Source organism: Papio anubis, chromosome 11, assembly GCF_008728515.1.
Source record: "Papio anubis isolate 15944 chromosome 11, Panubis1.0, whole genome shotgun sequence".
Classification (NCBI taxonomy): Eukaryota; Metazoa; Chordata; class Mammalia; order Primates; family Cercopithecidae; genus Papio; species Papio anubis.
In genome coordinates this window covers 695,505-719,390 of record NC_044986.1, presented here as the reverse complement: position 1 = coordinate 719,390, position 23,886 = coordinate 695,505, and the positions used below count along the sequence as shown (strand labels likewise).

At 53.4% G+C, this 23,886-nt stretch overlaps 1 protein-coding gene across 1 annotated transcript in view; it reads left to right on the top strand.

Moving 5' to 3' along the window:
- Positions 1–23,886, top strand: part of INPP5A (inositol polyphosphate-5-phosphatase A) — a 242,946-nt gene that overhangs the window by 98,309 nt on the left and 120,751 nt on the right. Inside the window, exons 3-4 of the mRNA XM_017944467.2 lie at positions 13,373–13,473; positions 17,766–17,853. Coding sequence (XP_017799956.1) covers positions 13,373–13,473; positions 17,766–17,853 — 189 coding nt within the window. The remainder of the gene's footprint in view (positions 1–13,372; positions 13,474–17,765; positions 17,854–23,886) is intronic.

Here is a 23,886-nt window from a genome sequence, read left to right as displayed (position 1 = left end):
TGGCCGTGTCCGGCTCGTGCCACCTCACTCTGTCCAGCCTGTGCTGAGCCTGGACGCCAGCACTGTCGACACCTCCCGGCGACCGTCTCAGGAAGGCATGTGCCGAAGTGGACACTCAGAGGCAGGGAACCAGGCCCCGGAGTCCCCGCCAGGAGGGGTCCAGCAGGAGTCTGTGCCCGGCGAGCTTCCTGGAAAGCTCACACTTCCACCCACCACCACTGCACCCAGCCCAGATTGTCACGGGCACTGACCGAACTGATCAGGAACTTGGGAGCCAGGGGTGAAATGCAGCCGTTATTAAAAATCAAATTATATAAACCTATAATAAAGTAAATATGTTAAAACCAAAGGCAATAAATGCCCTACACCCATCACTTCCTGATGATTGTCCTGCTACATAGGATCTTGATTATTAGCTCTGTGTCTGTGTGAGGGAGATACTCACACAGTATTTGATGTGTGAGTGATGGTGCCTTGCTGAGCACCTCTCCTGCCCCAGGTTCAGTGATGCCACATCGGCAGCTTAGCGTTGGCCATGGCGGGGCATTCAGAGCTCGACAGGGCAGACCCAGGGCCTCGCCTGGAGAGCTAGTATTGAGCCCTTTCGAGCACACTACTGCCTGGGGAGTTGGGGGGCTGGTTCTGTCTCCCTTCCCCGTGGAGGAGGCCTCTGTCCCCAGGGCAGGGGCTCCTGGGTGCTGCTTACTTGTCAGGTAAAGACATTGCAACAAAGGTGCCCTGTCCCTGGCTGCCTTTTGTGGTGGTGCTAGCTCTCTGTCAGCTTCAGTAGTGAGCCTCAGCTCTTGGACCCTCTGCTTGACTCCCCTTGGTGGGAGAGGTGCTTGAATCCTGGCTGTTGGGATTCATTGCTCGTCAATGAAGCATTTACATTTACCCTATAAATTCTGCAGCTTCACTCACTTGCAAAGGAAACTTTTTTTTTCTGTTAGCCAAAAATGTCCGACAGCAGGTCACTAAAAACCATCCTCTTCTAATGAGCTATTTTGAGTTTCTTGCCTTGTGCGGTGATTAAATCTGTTTTAAATGAAGTCTCTGATGTGTCTGTCTGTCGGCTCTGGCGAGGCTATTGCAGGTGCCCAAGTGTGGAGTGGGTGCATACCGCCTGAGCCTGGGCACCTCACCTCCTCCAGAGCTGGCAAACAGAAGTGTTTTCAAGCTGAATCCCCAAGCAGGACATTGATAAGAAGCAGAGATTGCCTCTTTTCTCCCTGGCCTTGCCATTGTGAGACCAGGAAAGATCAGAGACCTCAGAGAAGGTCATGGTTTTTCCGCCGTTCAGAGGCACTCACTCGAGGGTGCAGCTCCCGGGCTCCTGCCGTGGGGGTTGCTGGCTGGAGGGAACGTGTTTTTTGGGTTTCTGGTTTTGTTCCTACTGAGTTAAACAATGAGCATGTTCAGCAAACTTTTATTGTGACGATTTCAAGCCCACATAACAGTGGAGAGAATCCTTGCCGTGCCCAGCACCCAGGCTCAGCTGTGAAGCTCATGGCCAGTTCTGTTTCAGTTCCCTCCACCTGCTCCTCCCAGCCCTGATCATTTGAAGCAAAAACCAGACAGTGCATCACTTCATCCGTGACTATTTCAGTAGGTGTTTCAAAGAATACAGACCCTACACAATATCTTTACATGTAAAAAGATGATCAGTAATTCCAAGCTATTCAATATCCAGTCAGGATTTAGATGTTCTCAGTTGTCTCATAGTTGTGTTTTACAGTTCGTGTGTTACAATTAATCGATGTTTAATGGAAATTGTTGTGTAGCTTTCTTGGGGTTAGGAGTGCCGCCTCCCTCGGCGGGTGTGCCACGGATGCCACAGAGAGGAGCTCGGCAGGTGTGCCACGGATGCCACAGAGAGGAGCTCGGCAGGTGTGCCACGGATGCCACAGAGAGGAGCGTGCATTCTGTGTTCTGCAGGCGTCTGGCGTGGTTTTCTGTGATGCCAAGTGGACCACGGAGCTTGACTGTGTCCTGCGTTTTGACTGCTTGTGTGTGTTGGTCTAGATCTGTTGAGTGCCAAGGGAGGGCGCTGAAGTCTCCTACAGTGGTCGTGGGATTGTCTGTTTCTCCTTTGTTCTGTCAGTTTCTGTCCAGTGTATTTTTTGTTATTAGCCGCATGCACATTTGTGGTTGTGCTGTCTTCTTGAGAGTTGTCTCGGTCACCACGTCTTCTTGCGTGTTCTCCTGGAACCTTAGTCTGATGAATGTTGCGCCACTGCGGCCTTTTCTTACCAAGCTCACTGCGGCCCGTAGGCTATATCAGCCGACCTGCCTGTCCTCTTGGGCATGGCTCTCGGCCGGCACCCCTACTAGCTCTCGTACTTCAGGCTCTCGACCCGGCACCCCTGCCTGGCTCACTGCGGCCGCCCAGGCTCTCGGCCGGCACCCCTGCCTGACTCTTTCGACCATGGGCTCTCGGCCCGGCACCTGCCTGGCTCACTCGCGACGCCCGTCGGCGACACCCTGCCTGGCTCACTGTGGCTACCCAGGCTCTGGGCGAAGAGTGATGGTTTGTGCTTTTCTGTCTCGCGTGTCGTCTTTACCTTCCGCAGTGTCTCTTACAGGCAGTGTGTCCTTCAGTCTTGTTTTTTATCCACCCTGTAGCTCCCAGCCTTGCAACTGGAATGTCCAGAATAGCCTCAGCTAACGGGACTTCCTGATGATAGAGAGTTCCAGGCTGTGGTGTTCACGATGGCAGCCTCTGGCCACCTGTGGCTTTTGATTTCGCATTTGAAATGTGATTCGTGGTGTCGGAGAACTCAGCTTTTAAACATTTATTTCTTTTTCTTTTAAATAGCCACATTTGACTCGTGGCATCTAGATAGCACAGTACCAGTCTAGGCCATTAACACTTTTATAACTGTTGATGTGGTTGAATCTGGGTCTGCTGTTTTTTATTTTTCTGTTTGTACACTGGTTTTTGTACCCTTTTTCCCCCATTCCTGCTGTCTTTTGAATTATTTAATTTTTTTTTTTTTGGCATTCCATTTTTATTTCTTTATTGGCTGTCTGCCCTTATAAATTTTTTTTTTTTGAGACGGAGTCTCGCTCTGTTGCCCAGGCTGGAGTGCAGTGGCGCCATCTCCGCTCACTACAAGCTCCGCCTCCCGGGTTCACGCTGTTCTCCTGCCTCAGCCTCCCGAGTAGCTGGCACTACAGGCGCCCGCCACCATGCCCGGCTAATTTTTTGTATTTTTAGTAGAGATGGGGTTTCACCGTATTAGCCAGGATGGTCTTGATCTCTTGACCTCGTGATCCGCCTGCCTCGGCCTCCCAAAGTGCTGGGATTACAGGTGTGAGCCTGGCCCTTTTTAAAGATATTTTTAAAGCTATTTGGGAGGGTGAAGTGGGAGGATTGCTTGAGGCCAGGAGTTTAAGACCAGCCTGAGCAGCACAGCAAGATCCCTGTCTCTCGAAGATTAAAAAAAAAAAAAATAGCTGGATGTGGTGGTGTACACCTGTTGTGCCTGCACTCAGGAGGCTGGAGGCTAAGCCAGGAAGATAACTTCAGCCTGGGAGGTGGAGACTGCCGTCATCTGATCACACCACAGCACTTCAGCCTGCGTGACAGAGCGAAATCCTATCTCAAAAAAAAAAAAGGCATATTCAAGTGGTTGCTAGTTAATGTTGTACTACTTCGTGTGCAATGTAGAAATCTTGAAATCACATAGGTTTCTATATGGCATGTATTCCATCTGTATACATTGAAAATCCCAGTTGGAAATATTATTTTTAAAAAATGGTTTATTGGATAAACAAAACGTGTGTATTTTCTATACTACACACACATATACAATGGAATAGTTCGCCATAAAAAGAATGAAGTCATGTCTTTTGCAGCAACATGGATAGAAGTGGAAGCCATTATCTTCAGTGAAACAACTCAGAAAGTCAGTCCACATGGTCTCACTTCTAAATGGCAGTGAGGGATGAGAATCACCTAAGGCTACAGTGCACATGATTCGAGTGGTGATTACACTGAAAGCCCTTCCTTTAGCCCTGTGCAAAACAGCTACATCACAGAACTGCACTGCACCCCTTACATTTATACAAATTAAAAAAATAAACTCAGCGTCAGCAAACTGGACTCCCCCCACCCTGGCTTGCAGCCCAAGCCAGCCTGTTGCCTGCCTGTGGAAATGGAGTTTGTGGACGCTCCTGCGCCTTGGTGCTGCCCTTGCACTGCAGAGCAGGGACCACAGAGCTCCTGTGTCTGTCTGGGTATTTACGGAAAAGAACCAGCCCTGGATTCCTCAGAAAGGGCTGATGGGGACAGAATTTCCCAAAGTTTTGTATGTTGAAAACTGTTTTCTATAGTTTTGGAATTTGAAGGATGCTTTGCTGGATAAATATCCCTTGGTTTAGGCCTCATTTCACTGAGATGTTTAGGGAAGGTCATTCTGTTGTTGCCTTAGTGCATATGTTGGGTTTGAAGAGACTGGTGCTGGTCTGATTCTTTACACTTTATTGGTTTTTTTCTTTTTTCTTTTTGAGATGGAGCCTTGCTCTGTCACCAGGTTGGAGTGCAGTGGCACGATCTCAGCTCCCTGTAACTTCCTCCTCCCAGGTTCAAGCGATTCTCCTGCCTCAGCTCCCAAGTAGCTGGGACTAGAGCGTGCGCCACCAGGCCCAGCTAATTTTTGCATTTTTAGTAGAGACGGGGTTTTACCATGTTGGCCAGGATGGTCTTGATCTCCTGACCTTGTGATTGATTCCTCCCCCACCCCTCGGCCTCCCAAAGTGCTGGGATTACAGGCATGAGCCACCTATTGTTTAATTGATCTTTTTTACCTGGAGGCCATGAGGATCTTATCTTTGTCTTTGAAATCTTGGAGTTGATTGCTTTGGGTTAATTTTCTGAAGTATTCAGTGAGCCTTTCAGTGTGTAAGTGCGGGTCTTTTTCTGTTTTGAAAAGTCTTCCTGGGTTATAGTTTTAAATGTTAGCTCTGTTCTGTGTTTTGGGTGTCCTTCTTTGGGTCCCTGATCCTACAAATGTTCCTCCTTCTCTGCCTGTCTCCCATGGTCACCTCCTTCTCTCACACAGTTTTCTCTGCACAGTTTTGCTCTCTCAGTGGATTTTTCTGACTTTGATGCCCATGTTGGGTTTTCCTTCCAGTGACTCTCCTGGCACCTGCCGTAGCTGCCCTCCTCTGTCATGGCCGTTCTGTGCTCTGCCTCTGTTGCCCCCGAGGTTGACGGGCGCTCTCTGTCTCTCTCCCCGTGGTCCATTCTGTATTTTAGTTTCGCGTCTCTGATGTCAGGTGGTTTCTCATCTTCTCAACTGCTTGAGTAGCTTTGATTTTATCTGCAGTGTAGGCTCACGTTCTGTTCTGCCTCACAGTTGTTTTCCTCGGGTCAGGCACATTTCCCTCACTTTGCGTGTGTCAAATTTTCTGTCTTTTTGTTTGCAGCCGTTTTGTAGGGACTTCTTCCTTTTGCTCATCTTTAGTGGGAGTAGGGGCTTTGCAGGATTCCTGGTGTAATAGCGCCCTCTTCTGTAGGTATTGCAAAGTCCAAGTGCATTCGCTGGCTTTGGAAGTTTGGGCAGCGATTGGGGTCTGGGAGTCCTTCGTTCTCTGATTTGCTGGCGCTTTTTCTCTTTCAAGTCCCTCCTTTCCTGCCTTTTCTTCCTTTCTCCTTTGCCGCCTGGTGACTCAGGGCTGCCTCTTCTCCCTCTTTTTCAAAATCATTTTCTCTTCTTCGTCGGTAGTGTGTCAGTAGTGCCCTTGAAATCATGGCTGTCCTGCTAGGCTGGGCTCCCACTTTCACTCACAGCGGCCTCCACGTCTCGCTCGTGTTCCGACCGCGCTGGGATGTGCTGGGACGTGCTGGGACGTGCTGGGACGCTCTTCCCGAATCTTCACCTCCGGGCTTGCTAGCTGTGTGAATCTGTGTGTCTCTTCCCTGGTGTCTCCCTTCCCTCTCTTGTGATGTTTCTTGCTGTGCCTTTGTGCTCCACAAAGCCTTGCACCCCAGCGGGGGCAGCCCTGGAGCCCGAGAGATCACCTTCTGGAGTCTGGATTTTTCCTCATTTTATTCTATTTTATTTATTTATTTTTTGAGACAGAATGTTGCTCTGTCTCCCAAGCTGGAGTGCAGTGGCACAATCTCGGCACACTGCAGCCTCCGCCTCCTGGGTTCATGCGATTCCCCTGCCTTAGCCTCCCAAGTAGCTGGGATCACAGGTGTACGCAACCACGCCTGGCTAATTTTTGTATTTTTAGTAGAGACGGGGTTTCACCATATTGGCCAGGCTGGTCTCGAACTTCTGACCTCAGGTGATCCACCCGCCTCAGCCTCCCAAAGTGCTGGGATTACAGGCGTGAGCCACTGAGCCCGGCAGCTTCCACCTTTTCTTCAAGCCACGCTGAGGCTACAATTTGGGTTTTTCTCTATATATAAGTAATATATATATGTACACACACACATATATACACGTGTATATATATAAAAACATAGTTTATATATTACATTCATTATATATCACATATTAAAATGTATACATATAAATATGCCTACATAGAAAATTGAGGAGCAAATTTTTGGGAGTAGGCGGTCTTCAGCTACCCTGGAGGCTCATTCTATATATTTTAAGGAACCCACGAAGAAAAAATATAATCTTTAATATTTACCCAGATACTTCCCATTTTTTCTGCCTTTCCTTTGTTCTTGGAGATCCAGGCTGCCCCCAGATCATTCCCCTCCAGCCCTGCCTGGCCGTCAGTTTCCAGCAGACCTACTAGTGGAACATTCACTTAGTTTTCTTTTGTGTGAAAATGTTTCCCTTTGCCTTCGTTCCTGAAGGATATTTTCAATAGATACTGACTTCTGGGTTGACTTGTTGTTTTTTCCTTCAGGACTTTAAAGGCCTTGTTCCCCTGTCTTTTGGCCTCCAGGTTTCCTGATAAGAAATCCACAGTAATTTGAATTGTTGACTCCTTCCTGCATGTGTGTTCTGTGACTTCTCCCCAGTTGGTTTCAGAAGCTTTTTCTATTAATATATTTTTGTTTTCCTCAATTTGATTTTGATAAAATGTGGCACAGATGTGCCTAGATAGGAATTTCTTTGAATTTATCTTGTGATTTGTTGTTTGAATTTATCTTGTTAGACACTCACTGAGGTTCTAGAATCTGTAAATGTACGTCTGTCAGCAAATTTAGGGGGAATTTTGGCCGTTGTTTATTCTCAGAGTTTTTCTCATGCTCCTCTGTTTCCCCTCTCCTTCTGTCGCTGTGACTACGCATAGAGTAGATGTGATGCCGTTTTCCCACCAGAGGCTCTGCTGGCTTTTGCTGAACCTTTGTGCTTTCTGCTCTTTGATTTCAGTAATTTCTCTTGACTCATCTTCAGGTTTGCTGGCTGTCCTCTGTTGTCTTCATTTTACCATTGAGTTCTTCTGGTCGTTTGTTTCAGATATTGTATAAATGTTTTTAGTTTTTGAAATTTCCGTTTGTTTCTCCTTTATAGTTTCTGTTGAAATTTCCTTTCTTTTCATTTATTTCAAGAGTGTTTACTTTGACCTCATGGAGCACGTTGTAGTTGTTGCTTGGAAGCCTTCCTCTGCTGTTTCCGGCATTGGTGTCGTCTTGGTGGTGGCATCTGTCTGTTTTTCTTTCTATGAAACGCGGGCCACGTTTTCAGATTCCGATAACTCAGGGTTGTGTCCTAGTCATTGTGGATGCTGCGTTGTGTAGACACTGGCTTTTCTTACAGTTCTTCTCAGCATGCATTCACCCTGATGAGGTACAGACCATAAGTTCAGTCTCACGCTGGGTGCTGGTCAGAGCCCACCTCACCACTCAGAGCCTCTGCTTGCCTGTGTAGGTTGTCGCACACGCATGTGTTTGGGGTTATTGGAGACTTCAGCAGGTTCATACACAGACTAGGGTTGCCTTTTCCTAGCTCTTCCCTCCAGGGTTGTCCCCGCACCGTCCGGCTAGCCTGGGCTTCTTTTTGTTGCTCTTCTAGCCAGAGAGAGGGTGGGGTTTCCTCTGGATTTGTGGGGTCCACATTCTGCTGCTCCCGTATGTGTGGCCCAGGCTTGGGCAAAGTCCGAAGAGGGAAGAATGAGAGACGCTCCCTGTGCGTCGCTTCTCCAGGCTCTGACTCCCAGTGCTGCCTGTCTGCCTTGCTTTACCTCTCAGTGTCCTCGGGTGCTTGTTTTGTTTTTAGTGTATGGTTGTCCTCAGCGGGAACAATGGCCTCTGAGGGCCTCACACTCCCATGGCAAAACCGGAGCCCCTGCTAAGATGCCCTTGCAGTGCCTTTTAGTTGATGCATGTCTGTGTACACCTTCCTTTCTCTCGGTGGTTTCCTGCTCTTTGCCTCTCTTTGCCTACGCTTATCTGTGGAAGGCGTCCAGTGTCCCCCACGCCGTGTCCGTGGTCCTGTGGCTGGAGGTGTCCTGTGGCCGTGCTCAGCGTGCTATCTCCCATTTCCTGGAATCAGCCTCTGTCTAGATCCGACATGGGTTCAGTTTTTCCGCTGGGATGCTTTGCCGTGGCGTTGCAGCTTCCATCGGGAGGCGTGTGCTCTGCTCACCCCTCTGTCTGTGTCTCTTGGTGGTATTAGCAGCCGCTGGTCGTCACTGCCTCAATTTACTGCATCGTTAAGGATTTTAAAATGGCTGTATTCTAATTCTACCATTTCTTTTTCATTTTTTGCTAGGAGTGTTTCTATAAAGAGGGACTGTGTCCCCTGTGTTTTTCCAGAGACACCGATTGTCCAAGAAAGGCAGGATAATGCCTTGCTTCGTTCCCCTTATTTGCCAGTTTTCCAAACAATGTCCTGATTTCAAGATGACCCATGCCTGGAGGCTCTCAGGCTCGTTGGGGACTCATGGATATAAACTGTTTTGTTGTTCTGATCCATTCTAGACCATAATTCTGTGTCCTAGACGGAGTTTATAATATGTGAAGTTACAGTTCTCCATACAGGTAACTAGTTCAGCTATCCGGATAGATCTAACCAGGATGGCTTCCTTCTCCTTCATGAATTCCACAGACAGTTCACCTGTGCCTTTGTGGAGTGAGATGACCCCGTGCCAGAGGGCGGTTTTCTGAGCCCAGTCTTTCAGCAGAAGCCCCTGGGACTGGGTGTTAACTCACCCGCAGTCTGTTCCAGGACAGCTTTGCACGGGCCCCGTATTGTAAACTGTGCGTGGAGGTGGTTTGCTTCGTGGGTGTGGAGGAACAACAGCATTATTTCCCGCCATTCAGTGCCCTGCTCTTTTCTATGGTCATTCATTGTTTTCTTCCGAAAGTTTTCATGGAAAAGATCTTATCATTTTGATAACTTGGTTTTCAAAGAAGTGTGGCCTTTCGTCTGTTTGGGATGTGCCCGTCCGTGTAACCTGTTGTAGATGTGTGGAGACCCTGGGCTTCTCCTGATGCATCATTTTGTGTTTCTGAAGCATGCTCTCACTTCAGCTTTGGGGACGTCATCACCCCCGTGCACAGTCAGGGTGTTGGGCACACAAGCAGGGCTCCCCAACATGGACCAGCGCTGGTGTGTCAGGGTTCAGGGCTCACAGTCCAGTGGGAGGGGATGTGGAGAACAGCCTGTGACCACAGAGGAAAAGGAGGTTCACTAAGCCATCGGGGAGTCCAGCGGGAAGGGGTGGCCTTTTGGGGACAGCCTGGAGCCCGCCTGCGGTCCGGGGACAACCTGGAGCCCGCCTGCGGTCTGGGGGCCAGCCTGGACCCCGCCTGCGGGGGAGGCCCGGGGCGTGGGGAGTGGGTGGAGGCGTTTCCAGCAGAGGGGCAGCAGCAGAGCCCCCGCGTGCAGCGCTTGCTCCGTGCGGTGTCCGGCAGGCTGGGGACGCCGTCTGAGAAACCGTGGTGCCCTTGGTTCTTCGCGTGGCTCACCGGCCGTCCTCTCGCATCAGGGCTGTGTCTCACTGTGCATCTGGTGTTCCGGGGCCCTGATGTGGCGGCTACGCCAGCATAGCTGCAGTTTCTCCACCGCCTCACTCCTGCCAGTGACAGCCCAGGAAATGCTATAAAATCTAGTTATCCGTGAGGTCATTGGAATTCGAGGACACATCTTTTCTTGTAGTGGCGTTTGCCTGCAGAACTGTGTGCGTCGCAGCCCCCTTTCTTCCCCCATCATGCCGGGAGCAGGGGTCCCCTCTGTTTGCAGAGACCTGGCCTTTGTTGGCTGGGGCTTTGCTTAGGAGCACATCCGTGTAACGTACACTTGCTTTCGAGAGAAACCAAGCTGTTCTGGTTTAAATTAGCGGGACCCTTTGTCAAGAACTGCATGAAAATATATATGTAAGACTTCTGACCCAACTTTCCGTGTGGAGGGGCGGCCGCACGCGGGGATAAAGACCTGCCGATGAAGCTCAGTGGTAATTTTACATGTCATAACTCTTCGTCATCCTGCTTTTCTGTCCCGTGCCTGGAATCTTGCCAGCCCGGGGAGACTGAGAGTGTGTGTCGTTGATGTAGCTCACGTTCAGTCCAGTACAAAGCAGGCCTTGGCGGGTCGCCCTGTGGGAGATGTTGACTTTAAATGAATGTCATGGAGAGAGGAGTCATTTTCTTCAGTTGTTTATTTAAACTTAGTGACTTGTTAAAATTTTGTTTCAAACAGTATTAATTAGCAAGATCATTGGGTTTACCATTAAGATATATTGAATATAGGGTTCCCCCCCCCCCATAGAGATATGGCTTAATAAGTTAGCTCTGCTAGTATATAGAAGGAATTCAACTATTAAGAATAAGAAAGGCACAAAATAAACCTAAACACGTCCAAGTTATCACTGAATATTGTGCTGCTGCCACTCCTTTCTCTGGGTGGAACGGGAGTCGAGGCAGCCCCGTGAGAAATGCCATGGGCCTGAAGGTTTTTGAGGCCAGATGCAGTGACTCACCTGTGGTCCCAGCACTTTGGGAGGCTGAGGTGGGAGATTGCTCGAGCCTGGGAGTTGGAGGCTGCCGTGAGCTGTGATCACACCACCGTACTCCAGCCTGGGCAACAAGAGTGAGACGCTGTTTCAAATGAAATTAAATGAAATAAAATTAAAATTAAATAAAATATAAGTGTAATAAATATGTTGTCTTAGGACAGGCAGCTTAGTGTTTGGATTCTGAGACCTAGCACGAATGGTGAAGGGATGGGGGATGAGAGGAAGTCAAAGGGCATGAAAGCATCAGCCTGGCCCAGGTCTGAGGATGCTGTAAGTTACTAATCCTGCCGGTGTGTTCGAGGTGCTGTGACCAAGGCCAGGAGCTCTGGCATAGAAGTAAAAGCCAGCGTCGGTTCCTGTGCCCAGCCCTGCACCACTATGCCCATGGTATCCATCACCTTGGGTCCCGGCGCCCTGTGAGGAGAGAGCTGATGTCGCCTCCCGCTCGCAGGGGGTTGTGGAGGCTCCGGAGCTTGGTGACCCCACAGCTGATCGCCCCATGGTGTCCTAGGGCGTGTGGGCACAGTGAGGCCTCTTCTTTGCCAGGGAGGTGTGGCGGATCTCAAGCCCACCCACTTCCCCCGCCCGGACACCACAACAAAACCAGAGTTGTGCATCAAGAAAGCCTGGAAACAGTCAGACCACCAGAATCACTCAGGCCACTGGCACCAAGGGTTGTCTGTTTTCAGAACTTCTGTTGTTTTGAGCACAGCCTAAAGGGACAGCTGGCCCCTGGGGAACCACGTTCGGCCGGCCGTTAGGGAGAATTGCACCGCCTGGGCCTGAAGGCAGTGGGCTGTCTGGCCTCCTGAGTGCCCGGGTAGCCCATGCCCATGTCCATGAGGGAGGATCCCGCTCGATGCGTCCATGCAGAGGCTGCTGCGAACTCAGGCATGGCCGCCCTTGTCTCCTGCTGCCGCTGCCACCTGCAGCACAGACGGGGCCTGTCCATGGGACCTGGTCAGAGCCGTTTCTGTCTCCCCAGCCTGGGCCTGTCTTCCCTTGCTGGCTGTCCACCTGCTCAGCTGTGCCTGGACCATGGCCACTGGGCTCTTGGGAGGCGGGCCGTGCCCGTGACTCTTGGGAGTGGGCCGTGCCCACGGCTCCGCCCGGCTCACAGCGAGTGTTGTGTTGTCGTGGCACCTCCAGGCTCCCAAGCCCAGCACAGGCAGCACCGGCCCCTTCTCTCCCTGCCTTTCCCCTCCTCTAAGGAAGTCCGTCCTACTGGGCCCTTGGTGGCTGTCAGGGCACCACCACCCCAGCACCGGACAGAGAACCCTGTGGGGGGCCTGCTCCTTGGAAGCTCTGTGCGTCCTGTGTTCCAGAAGAGCGGGGTCCATCAGTGCCTCACGCCTCATCCTGCCCAAGTGACGTGTGGCTCCCCGGCTGCGTCGCGTGTGTCCCGCCCAGGGTTTCCTGCCGGGTGAGGCGGTTCGTGTCCTGGCCTGCGGCTGTCAGGACTCCTGTGAGTGGTGAGGTGTGCGGTGCGGAGCAGTGGCTAGACTGACAGTGGGAAGTAGACGGGGACCTGCAAGGAGGGGGGGCCATGTCGGTACTGAGGCCGCTCTCCGAATTCTCTGCCCGCGTGTCCTCTCGGAGCCTCTTGGAAGCCGCCAGGTCACACAGGAGACCGCACTGACAAGGATATTAAGGATGTTTGCGGCCGTGCTCTTTAGCTGTGAAAGTTTGGGACAGATTCAGCACGCCGCAGCGGTGATTACGGGAGTCAGAATCCTTGCTAGGGACCTCAGAGACATGTCGGGGATCTGGGAGCCTTGGTGGTGCGGGCAGGGCAGGGGACCGGTGGCCGTGACGCCAGGCTCAGTTCCCGGCTCTGCCACTTAGTGGAAGTGACCTTGCGCGAGTTGCTGCTGTGTGTCGGCGTCCTCCCAGGCTGTGAACAGGCGGTGGAGTGCCTGCCTCCTATACACATGAACACACACACATACACAGGCACACGTGTACGCACACATGCCCAGGCACACACGTGCTGGTACGTGCTCCCGCACACACATGCACACGTGTGCGCCCTTGCTGGGGTTGTGCCTGGGTGTTGCTAATGGCAGACTTCCTGGTGAGATTGTGACCAGTTGATCTTGAGGCTCCCAGATGCTCTGCGGTAAACGTGTAACTTGTTTTAACTGGAAAAAAGGCCTTCAGATGATTGAAGAGGGCTCTGAGAAATCTGGACTCTTCTGTATGGAATTTATAGTAATGGGAAATTGAAAAGTACTGGAAATGTAAATAACTAGAAGCACAAAGGCGAGGTGACTCCTAGAATCTGTCCAGAAGAACCCATGGTCGCAGACATGGGGCCCCGTCTCTGCCAGACCCTGGTGGCTCCCAGGCCGTGGGAGCGGTGGAGGAGGCGGTGCCCTGTGTGGCGTGTGGCTCTGCGGGCGGCTCCGACCACCCTGACGGTGTGATTCTCTCCCTCCAGGTCGTGCACACACACAAGCCGCACTTCATGGCCTTGCACTGTCAGGAGTTTGGAGGGAAGAACTACGAGGCCTCCATGTCCCACGTGGACAAGTTCGTCAAGTAAGTCTCGGGGCAGGTGCTGGTGTGTGTCCACTTCTCCGGGGGTGGGGGGTGCCGGCGGGGGTCTTTTGATGGTACTATGATCCCCAGCCTTACCATTCAGGACTCACCTGGGGGTCATCTTGGCTGAGTCTCAGTTTTCCAAAGAGAGGAGTGGCCCAGACATGTGACTGCGAGCCTCCTTGGGGCGGCGACCGAAGGCCACGGAGTGACAGCCCGCTGCCTCCACACGGCGAGGGTCTGTGCTCTCGGGCCAGGGCACGTGAGCCCCAGGTACCGAGCAGAGCCGTCCCCGTGTGTGTGTGTCTGTGGCTGGGCCTGCGGTGGCTGGGAGTCACGTCCCACTGCGGAGTCTGTCTCAGGGAGGTCGGCTGGGAGCGTCCATCTTTCTTGGAGGCGAAATCTCCATCGTTTAGGAGGAAGGTGCCCCGCATGTGGTCCCAAAGTGCACGCCCTGAAACTTCCGATAGGGCCGGCCCAACTGGGTCCTGTCAGGGAGGAGGGGGTGCCCGGACCTGGGGCATCCAGGAGTGGACAGGAGTAGGTAGGGGCAGGCAGGCTTGTGTTCAGACATGGGGCCTCCTGTTGGCTGTTGCTAATAGTGGCTGCTGTATTTTCCTGAGGCCGCAGCCATGCAGCCCGTCCTCCGTGTCCCCTACAGTGTGGCCTTGGCACATTCCCGTGTTGGGGGGCTCGTCTCCACCTCCAGACCCTGGGCAAGCCCTGGCTTCTTCGCAGCATGAGGGCTTCTGGGACCAGTCCCCAACATGGCAAAGCTTCACTGCTGCCACACTCTGTGGGTCGACATAGCCACATGGAGTCGGGATCTGTGGGCAGAGCTGTTGAGCCCTCCCGGCCTGGTGCCAGTGTGAGTGTGAGCGAGGCTTCAGGCAATCCCAGCCGCTGCGTCCTTGCTGTCCAGGTGCCGGCTGTCGTGCAGTGACATAAGCCCTCTGTCTTGAACTCCCAGCACAGGGTCCTTGAGCAGAACAAAGTGATGGTTTCAGCTGCTAAAAAAAACCTGCCACAACTTCCCAAAATAATCTATAATTTAAGGCAGTTTTTTTTTTTTGTTTTTTTTTTGTTTTTTTTTTTTAATACGGAGTCTCGTTCTGTCGCCCAGGCTGGAGTGCAGTGGCGTGATCTCGGCTCACCACAAGCTCTGCCTCACGGGTTCACACCATTCTCCTGCCTTAGCTGGGACTACAGCTGCCCGCCACCACACACGGCTAATTTTTTTGTTTTTTTGTTTTTGATAGAGATGGAGTTTCACCGTGTTAGCCAGGATGGCCTCAATCTCCTGACCTTGTGATCTGCCTGCCTCAGCCTCCCAAAGTACTGGGATTACAGGTGTGAGCCACGATGCCTGGCCAGTTTAAGGCAGTTTTAATTAAAATCTTAGTGGCATTTTTCCTAACACTCAACAGACTAATACTAAAATTGCCATATAAGAGCAAAGGGTCAAGAATAGCTAAAAGAATCCTGAAAGAAAACAAAGTGGATTCTCACCCAGCTTGACCCCAGGGATCATTCCGAAGAAGCGGTGGGGCAGGTGGCATGGCACAGGCTCGGAAAGGAGAGCAGGTCAAGGCAGGTGCGCAGCCCAGAGAGCAGAGAGTGGAGTCGAGGCCCCGCCCAGTCCCTCATGGCTGCACCTGGAGGAGGACAGGTGGGCACATGGGCAGGGGCACGGGATCGTTGGTGTCCTGTGTTGGGAAAAATGAAATTGGATCCCTGCTTTATGTCATAAGCAGCCTCTTCTCACTCACCCTACGTAAGACGAATTTCAGTTGTATTAATTACATAAATGTAAAAGGCAACATTAAACATTTCAGTCTAAAATATAGGAGAAAATCTTTATAGTTTTGGGATGAGAGATTTCTTTTAAAATGTACAGGAAGTGCAGCCTACAGAATAGAAGGTTGAAATATGTGGCCGTGTTTGAACTAAGCATTTGCTTATGAAAAGGCACCAAAATGAGGTCAGAATTAAGCCATTTTGGGAGAAGAGATCCGCGGCGCACCTTCCTGACAAAAACCAGTGTCTCCATATATGAAGAACTCAGTGAGTCGGCAGGAAAAGGAAGGCAGCCGCCGTTGGGAAGCGGGGCACCTTCCCGAGGAGAGAAAGTGAGGATGGACCCTGAGCACGGAGGACGCTGCCCTCGCAGCAGGCGGGGATGCCATGAGCCGCACGGGAATGACGTCGCCGTGTTCGGTGTGAGGGCTTCACTGCAGAGTGTGGCCCCACGGCCTTGTGCGCCGCCGTGCCGTGTGTGTTTCCTTCCTCTGCACTTTATGCCTGATGTACAGCATTGTGATTTTTGCTCTAAACAATTTTCTTTTTAAAAGGTTAAGACGTGAGAGAAACGCCATTGATTTGGACCAGTTCCCTGGCTGGTTTCAGTGCCCTCCACCCTTTTGTGTGGATTCTGGTTTTTATCTGGCGTCCTTCTCCCTCTGCCTGAAGAACGTTCTTTAACATTTATTTTAGCACAAGTCAGCTGCTCATGAATTTTCTCAGCTTTTGTTTATCTGAAAAAGGTCTTTGTCCTCATTTTTGAAAGCTGTTTTGTTGTAAATAGAATTCTAGCTTGTCAATTTTTTTTTCCTCTCACTACTTTAATGATATCGCCCCATTGTCTTCTGTATTGCATTGTTGCTGGTGAGAATCTCGTCATTGTTCTCTCTTAATTTTCTTGTATATAATGTGCCCTTTCCTCCACTGCTAGGTTTTGTCTTTATAGCTGGTTTGCAGCAACCTGATTATCTTGTACTTTACTTTGATGTGCTTTATGTTTATCTTGCTTGGGGCTGTTTGAGCTTTTGCAGTCTGTGGGTTTATCGTTTTAATCAAATTTGGGGAAAGTTTGTCCATTATTTCTTTAAATGCTGTTTTTCTTTTCCTTCCCTTCTCTTTCGTTCTCAGGCTCCAGCTACCTGTGTTAGATTGCCTGGTTCTGCGCCACAGGGCCCCAGAGCGCTCCTGATTGTTTCCAGCTCATTTGCCCTGTGTTTCAGTTTGGATCGCTTCTGTTGCTGTAGTTTTAAGTTGCCGGGCTCTTTTCTGTTGCAGGTTTTGATCTTCTCTTCGGTACATGCAGTCAGTTCTTTCATTTCTGATGTTGTGTTTGTCAGCTCTTTCCAGAAGCCTCACGTGTGCTTTCCCTGTCCTCGCTTTTCCCTGTGTCTGTGCGTTCCTTTTGCTCTCTGGTCACAGTTGTAATGGCTGTTCCCAGCTGCTTTCAGCTCATTTCGTCATTTTTGTCTCCTCTGGGTCTGTTTCTGTTGACTGCTTCTTCATAGGATGACGGGACACATTCACATGGTGTTGCTGCTTCTCATATCAAGTTGTTTTCCATACAATGCCAGACATTGCGAATGTTACATTGTTTAGTGTTTGAGCCCTGTTTTCTTCCTTTAAAGCATGTTGACGGTTGTGTTTGCCAACGGTTAAGCCGCCTGGGGATCAGTGGGAGTCTGTCAAGGCGTTCTTTGCCTTGCCCTTCTCTACTGGTGCGGTTTTATTTTCTTCAACGTGGAGCCCCCTTCTTCCTGACACGTGGACTGGCTGGATCACGGGGTGCTGGTCTCCTGTCTCCCCACTGTCTTGAATAAGCAAGTGTGGGTTGGGGGATGATGTACTGTCTCCGTGGAGGGGCCGGACAGGTGGCGCCTCGTCCTCCCGTTCGCGGGCTCCAGGGGTGTGCGGTGGCCTCCTCTGCAGCCATGCTTTGCGGAGATGGTGGTGAGCTTGTCTCCTTAAGGCTTTCCTGATGATAAAATGTGACCAGTAGGATGAACGGTCAGGGACAATGGCGTGTCCAGAGGTCCTTTCCCTCCTGTGTGGTTGCAAGGCCGTGGCAACTCAACCACCATCCTCACTGCCACTTCTGGGAGGAGCAGAGGGGGACAGAACTGCCTTGGCCCTGGGGTGCATGTGCCCCAACCTGTGTGTGCTGGTGGCTATTGGGGGTCCAATTGCTCTCTTAAGACCAAGCGTGAGCTATCAGGAGACCCCCCAGAGCTTGGAGTTGTGCTTCCCTGGCATGAGACCTTGGGTGTGTTCTCGATGTCTCCAGCCCTGGGAGGCCTCAGACCCCGGCATCTCACAGGCTGCGTGGAGACCAGAGCCTGCGGGAGCTCCATTCTCTGCCCTCTGCCTGTCATGGGTGGACGGTCTCACGGTGATGTGCCCATGTGCTGGGGCCCCTCTTTACACCTTGTGGGCATCTCATGAGGTACAAGGCGTCTGTGTGGCTTTTCCTCAGGAACTTACTTTCTTCCTTCCAGAGAACTATTGTCGAGTGATGCGATGAAAGAATATAACAGGGCTCGAGTCTACCTGGACGAAAACTACAAATCCCAGGAGCACTTCACGGTGAGTCGCTTCCGCTGCCCGGCACAGGGGTCAAACAGGCTGGCCTTGGTGGAAGCCGGCCCTTTTGCCTGTGTAAATGGAGAGGGGGTTGGGGTGCTCCCCGCCTGAAGCCTCACTCCCGCCGCCCTCCCTGGCGCTCCTGCAGCCTGCTTGGTGGTCTGCTCGGTGGTCTGAGCCCGTGGCTGGCCTGACAGGGAAGGTGGCCCAGCACGCACAGGGTCTTGGGGCTCCAGACCAAGCCCAAGCGGGAGTTGGGGAGTGACAGCTGGGGAGAGGCCCAGGGCCTCAGTGTGTGTGAAAAAGAGGGAGTCCGAGGCTCCGGGCGTGTAGATGAGAGGTTGGACGGCAGCCGGGATCCGCTCCGAGAGCCACCATCGCCAGCCCTGCTCCCATGCTGGGGCATCCTGCCTTGGAGAGAGGCTGTTCCTCGGGGTGAGCACAGGGGGAGTGGGACGTGAGAGGTTGGATGGCAGCCGGGATCTGCTCCGAGAGCCACCATCGCCAGCCCTGCTCCCATGCTGGGGCATCCTGCCTCAGAGAGAGGCTGTTCCTCGGGATGACCACAGAGGGGTGGGACAGAGCCTTCCACAGGGCTGCGAAAGACCGGTCCCTCCTCTGGTCCCTCCTCTGCGGTCCTCTGTCAGGTGGACACATGAGAGGGTGGTCCTGGTGGACGTGGCAGCCACAGAGACACAGGCACCAGGTGTCTGGGAAGGGACAGGAAGCCCCTCGGAGGAGGGGACGCTCTGCAGGTCGTGAATAACTTGCTGTTGGTTCAAAGACCCACATCTTAAATCCCGTCTTTACGCCCTGGGCCCTCTGGCCTGGGTCCATGTCCCCTGTCTCTGGGGAGGCCCTGGGTCCCCCTGGCCTGGGTGCATCTCCCCTGTCTCTGGGGAGGCCCTGGGTCCCCTGGCCTGGGTCCATCTCCCCCGTCTCTGGGGAGGCCCTGGGTCCCCCTGGCCTGGATCCATCTCCCCTGTCTCTGGGGAAGCCCTGGGTCCCCCTGGCCTGAGTCCATCTTCCCTGTCTCTGGGGAGGCCCTGGGTCCCCCTGGCCTGGATCCATCTCCCCCATCTCTGGGGAGGCCCTGCATCCTTCTCCCCCATCTCTGGCCTGTCCCAGCATCAGCGCCCACCAGCCATCATCCCACCGTTGCATGACAGACCCCTGTTAACCTGCCCTCTCCCTGGCGGGCGCCCCTGTAGGCAGCAATGCTGAGAGTCTCGCTCTCCAGTGTTCCCCTGCCCTGCGGGTGGGACTCTCATTACTCTTTGGGTTCAAGGGTCATCTCACTCGTTTGGGCATCTACTGCCAGTTAATCAATGTCCTTGTCCCTGAGATGGTCACACAGCTGCCCTGCGTGGTCCCCAGCCGTAGTCGAGTCTGTACAATCCCAGGGATCCCCTGTTCGGTCTCCGCCCCTTCCGCTATCAGGCAGCTGCCCACACACAAGTGGCCTCTCCTCATGTTCCGTGGGGCACGTGAGGGCCGCAGGGCCCACTCACACCAGAGCCAAGGCCTCATCCCTGTGCTCAGGATGTCGCTCCTCCTGTCAACCTTCCTTCCTCTCCCACCTTGGTCCCTCCTCCCGACCAGCTTCTTCCTCTCAGCTCTGCCATCCTTTCCATAAAACGGCAGCTTCCTTGACCCTCTCACTCTCCTCTGCCATGACCCAGCATCCTGTGTTTCCCAAGTGGGGGCTTATTCAGATGGAAAAGAAAAATACCTCTGGGTGAGCAGCAGATTAGACATTGCAGAAGAAAAGAGAAGGTGACTGAACTTGAAGACAGCCACAAAAATTACAGTGAAACAGAGAAGGACTGAAAAGTGGATAGAAATCACGGTGAAATACCAGGTGTCCTAACACGTGTGACTGCAGCCCCAGGAGGAGTGGGAAGAGGAGGCAGACAGGGCGATGCTTACAGATGTCATGGCTCAGATTTCTTCACCATTCCATAAAACTTACAGAAAGATCCAAATACTGCAACAAGCTTTAAGCCAAATAAACATACCAATGCAGGCCAAGGTCAGATTGCTGAAAGCAAATTATATGAAGGCCCTTTGCCACCCGTCATCCTCAGAAGAGTAGGGCTCTGCTCCCTACCTCTGTGTGCCGCCCTGCCGTGGGAGCCTCATCTGTGCCAGTCACCAGCCACCTCTTCCTCAGGTGGACCGTTGCTCAGCTCTTTCCAGCTTCCTTTAAATAAAAAGACACAGGTATTTTAAAAGTGAAGGGACGGAAGAAGATGTACCTTGCAGCAGTTGTTAGAAGAAAGTAGGAGTGGCTGTCTCCATATCACAGTGACCTCAGAACGAGGGTGTTGTCAGGGCGGAGAGGGGTCATTTCACGATGATAAGGGGTCAGCTTTTCGAGAGGACATAGCGGTTGTGAATGTGTGCCCCTAATATCAGAGCTCACTTAGACACGAAACCGACAGGACGGATGGAGACAGACAGGCTCTGCACCGCAGGAGGACCCCACAGTCCCCTCTTGCTGACTGACGTGCAGGTGGGCGGAGGAGCAGTGCCCGGCACCTGCGCCCTTGGTGTCTGAGGCTCTCCAGCCAGAGCAGCGGTGGACGCAGCCACAGACAGAAGGCACCCGCGTGCTGGGCCCTGGCCAGAGCAGGCCTCTCGGTCTGTCCGAGCCTGGCTGGGATACCTGAGAACGAGGCACACGTGGGCTGGATGGAGGGTCAGCGTCATGCTGTGGTTCCGTTTCCACCAAAAACATCTTTCCACAGCAGGGCGAAAGCCTCAGCAAAACCTTTAGGCCCCCGAGGGCCGTGACTGCCGTCCACACCTGCCTTTCAGGGTTTTCCAGGTGGGTCCGGAGTGGCCTGTGCTTGAGGGCTCAGGTCCACCCGAGACTGCCTGGTGTGCGTAACTGGGCGTCTGCACCTGGCTGCTGGGCACAGGCCATGCCAGCCCCGTATGAGCTCTGGGGTTGTTCTCCCTTCTTTCTAGGGGTCCTCCCTGGCCCTGGGTGGTTCCAGCAGAACAGTCGCCAGGGCACAAGTCTGGTTCTCGAAAGAACTTGCCCCTGCCTCTATGAGACAGAAATGATATAAACACGTTCTCTCACCAAAAAGAATTAAATTAGAAGTAAATAAAAAAGATTTACGGAAAAGTCTCAAATATTTGGAAATTAACTTATTAATTACTAACCCCAAGTCAAACAGAATGTCACCGAAGAAATGAGAAAATACTTTAAATTATGTGAAAAGCTAGAACCTTCAAAATCTGTGAGATGCCAAAATAGTCTGCACCCACTGCAGATCCTGCAGCAGCCTCCAGTGAGGGGAGCACGGCCCCACCTGTGAAAGGAAAGGTGCCTCTCGGGGGAGGAAGCACAGGGGCTGGGCTGGGCCCCCCCCACAAGAAGCCGCTGCGCACTTGGTGCCTCAAAGTGCCCAAGAGTGGTGCGGCCGGCGTGCACACGCTCCCCAGTTGGGTCTCTGAGATGTCTGACTCCAGGGTGCAGGGTGCCAGGGCGGCTGAACAGGCCCCCCAGAGGCAGCCGCGCCGGGTGTGAGGCCCCGAGGCTGTTCCTCCGGTTACCCTCACGACGGGGGTTTCTAGAAAATGGGACAGGATAAGGCTTGGGAGTGGGAGTGGGTCTCAGGCCTGCTCTTGGGGAACTGGGGCCTGGCAGGAGCTCCCATGCCTGTGCCGCCGCCCTTCAGCTCAGTGGGCTCCAGCCCCAGCTTCCCTTTCTGGGCACAGCCCTGGTCTCTCCCACAGCCACGGCCCTGAGTGAGGCTTTAGGCCAGGTGGATGGTAGAGGGCAGCCTTGCCTGGCAGTGGGGAGGGTCCGGGATGCCCCAGACACCCAGTCGGGAGCTCACGCCAAGCTGGCACCAGGTGGGCCTGTCATCCCTGTCTTGTCACTGAGACTGGGCCGGTGGGTCCCGGAACGCTGCCCCCGGGCCACCACTGGCCACCTCAGTGGCCTGGTCTTTGCTGGGGGCCCTTGGGGTGTCTGGGTGGCAGGTCCCGACTTCCCCGGGGTCCTGGGCAGAGCTGGACAGCAGCGGCCAGCCAGCCAATCACCCTCCTGACCCAGCCAGGTGCCCTCCGGCTGTCAGAGGGAGGAAAATTTAATTTTTACAAGATTGATGGTATTGGAGCAATATTTTTAGCTGAGTCTGGTTCAAATAATAGGCCATTAATTGAAAAAGGAAATTGAAATGAATTTATCTTGTACATAAATGCTGTCATGGGTATTAATAGGGATCAGAAAATAGTGGCCGGTTCCCAGAAGGCAGTTGAACCTGAAGCTGCGCCTGGCGCGTGAGCCTGTTGGGTGGGGGACGCGGCTGAGGGGCTTCGAGCGACCTGCGGTGCCCATTGCCACCAGGAGATGGCGCCCACGCAGTGCCTGAGAGTTTCCTGCCAGCGATGATCAGACGGCAACTTTTATGCTTAAAAAATGACGACATTAGGCCGGGCACAGTGGCCGATGCCGGTAATCCCAGCACTTTGGGAGGCTGAGGCTGGGATGGCCTGCACCGACCCCGCCAGGCGAGGTGGACCTGGCTCAGGGCGGAGGGCCTGAGGAGGTGCCCAGGCTGATCCCTGGGCTCTGCGCCCACATGGAGTATGGAAAAGTGGCGAGAGCCAGGCTGGAAGACACCTGAGTGCCAGGCGGTCCACGTGCCTCATCCCTGAAGCGCCTTCGTCAGAGCCCCTGCTTCTGGGTTCGGCCTGGTGTCCCTGCCCCTGGGAACGTGTCTGCCCACAGCACTGCAGACAAGGCCTGGGGGAAGCCCCCCGTGGAGGTCTCGGCACAGCGTTGGTACCCAGAGAAATTTCTTAGCCACCGCGGCGCACCCTCCCACACGGGCCTCGACCCAAGAAGTGCCTGGGCGAGGCTTTCCAGGGCTGCCACGTGTCTATTGATCCAAAGCTCCAACGGCACGGAAATCCTGTATTTGGTCCGCTGGGCACACGGGGAGCCCCGAGAACACATCACTCAGTGCCTGGAGAGCCGACATCGGCCAGAGAATGCAGGGCAGCGGCTTCCCTGAACTCTGCTTCCAAGAGGGGTTCCGTGAGGAAGAGGTTGCAAGTTCATTTTCCTTTAACCTCACCGGTGTCTGGTTTCACCACAGGAGGGAGCCCTGCGGCGGGAGGGGTGGGGGGCCGGTCACTGGGCTTTGCTGCTGATTTGGCCTACCTGGGAAGCCCAGAGGATGAATGGGGGTCTTATTTATTTTAGTGACTTGAGGCTTGCGTGGGACCTGGTAGGAGCCAAGGCCATCCCGTCCTCCCAGCTCTGCTTAGTGATTTACCATCCATGGCACTGGCTCGCGTGTCACCCGCCCCTCCCGGAGAGGCTGCGTGGGGCTGTGGGTGCCTGAGTGTAGGTCCCAGCCTGTGTCCTGGGCTCTAGTCCCATTGAAGCCTTGCAGCTGGCTGGGCATGGGTCCCACGCAGACTGGTGTTGCCGGGAGGGCCTGGCGTGGGCACCTGCAGCAGGTTCTTCACCTCCCAGCAGTGACCGTGGCCTCTCAAAGCCTCAGCTACTGCAGTAAGCTTTCCTGCTGGGAGCTATGAGCACGGCTGGGGCCCACGCCCAGGACTGCCCCCACCGGACTGAAAGCCCTGGCTCCTAGAGGGAAGGTGCAGTGGGGTCAGGGTGCGAGAAGGAAAGCCCCGCTCTCCTCTTCATCCACCCACCCGGAAGAAGTTTGGAGAAACCACGCCTTTGAAATGGCTTGAGGTTGGAGCACCTGGCCGCTGGTCACCAACCAGGGGCTCACCCCTCTCCCACCCCCTAGCGCTGCCTTTGCACCTCGGAGGGCAGGTCTCTGCTGGCACCATGAGTGACCTGCAAGCATCACCATGGTGGACTCTGCTCATGCCTTGGTGGCTTCTAGGCTTTTCCCGGGGCCCAGGCCTCCTGCAGAGCAGGGCCTGCCTCCCCCGTGACTGGGGTCTGTGGAGAGTGGCACAGATGCCCTTTGCAAGTGCTGTGCACAGCAGCTCACAGCCCCCACCCCCAGCTCTGGAGTCTGTAAGAGGCAG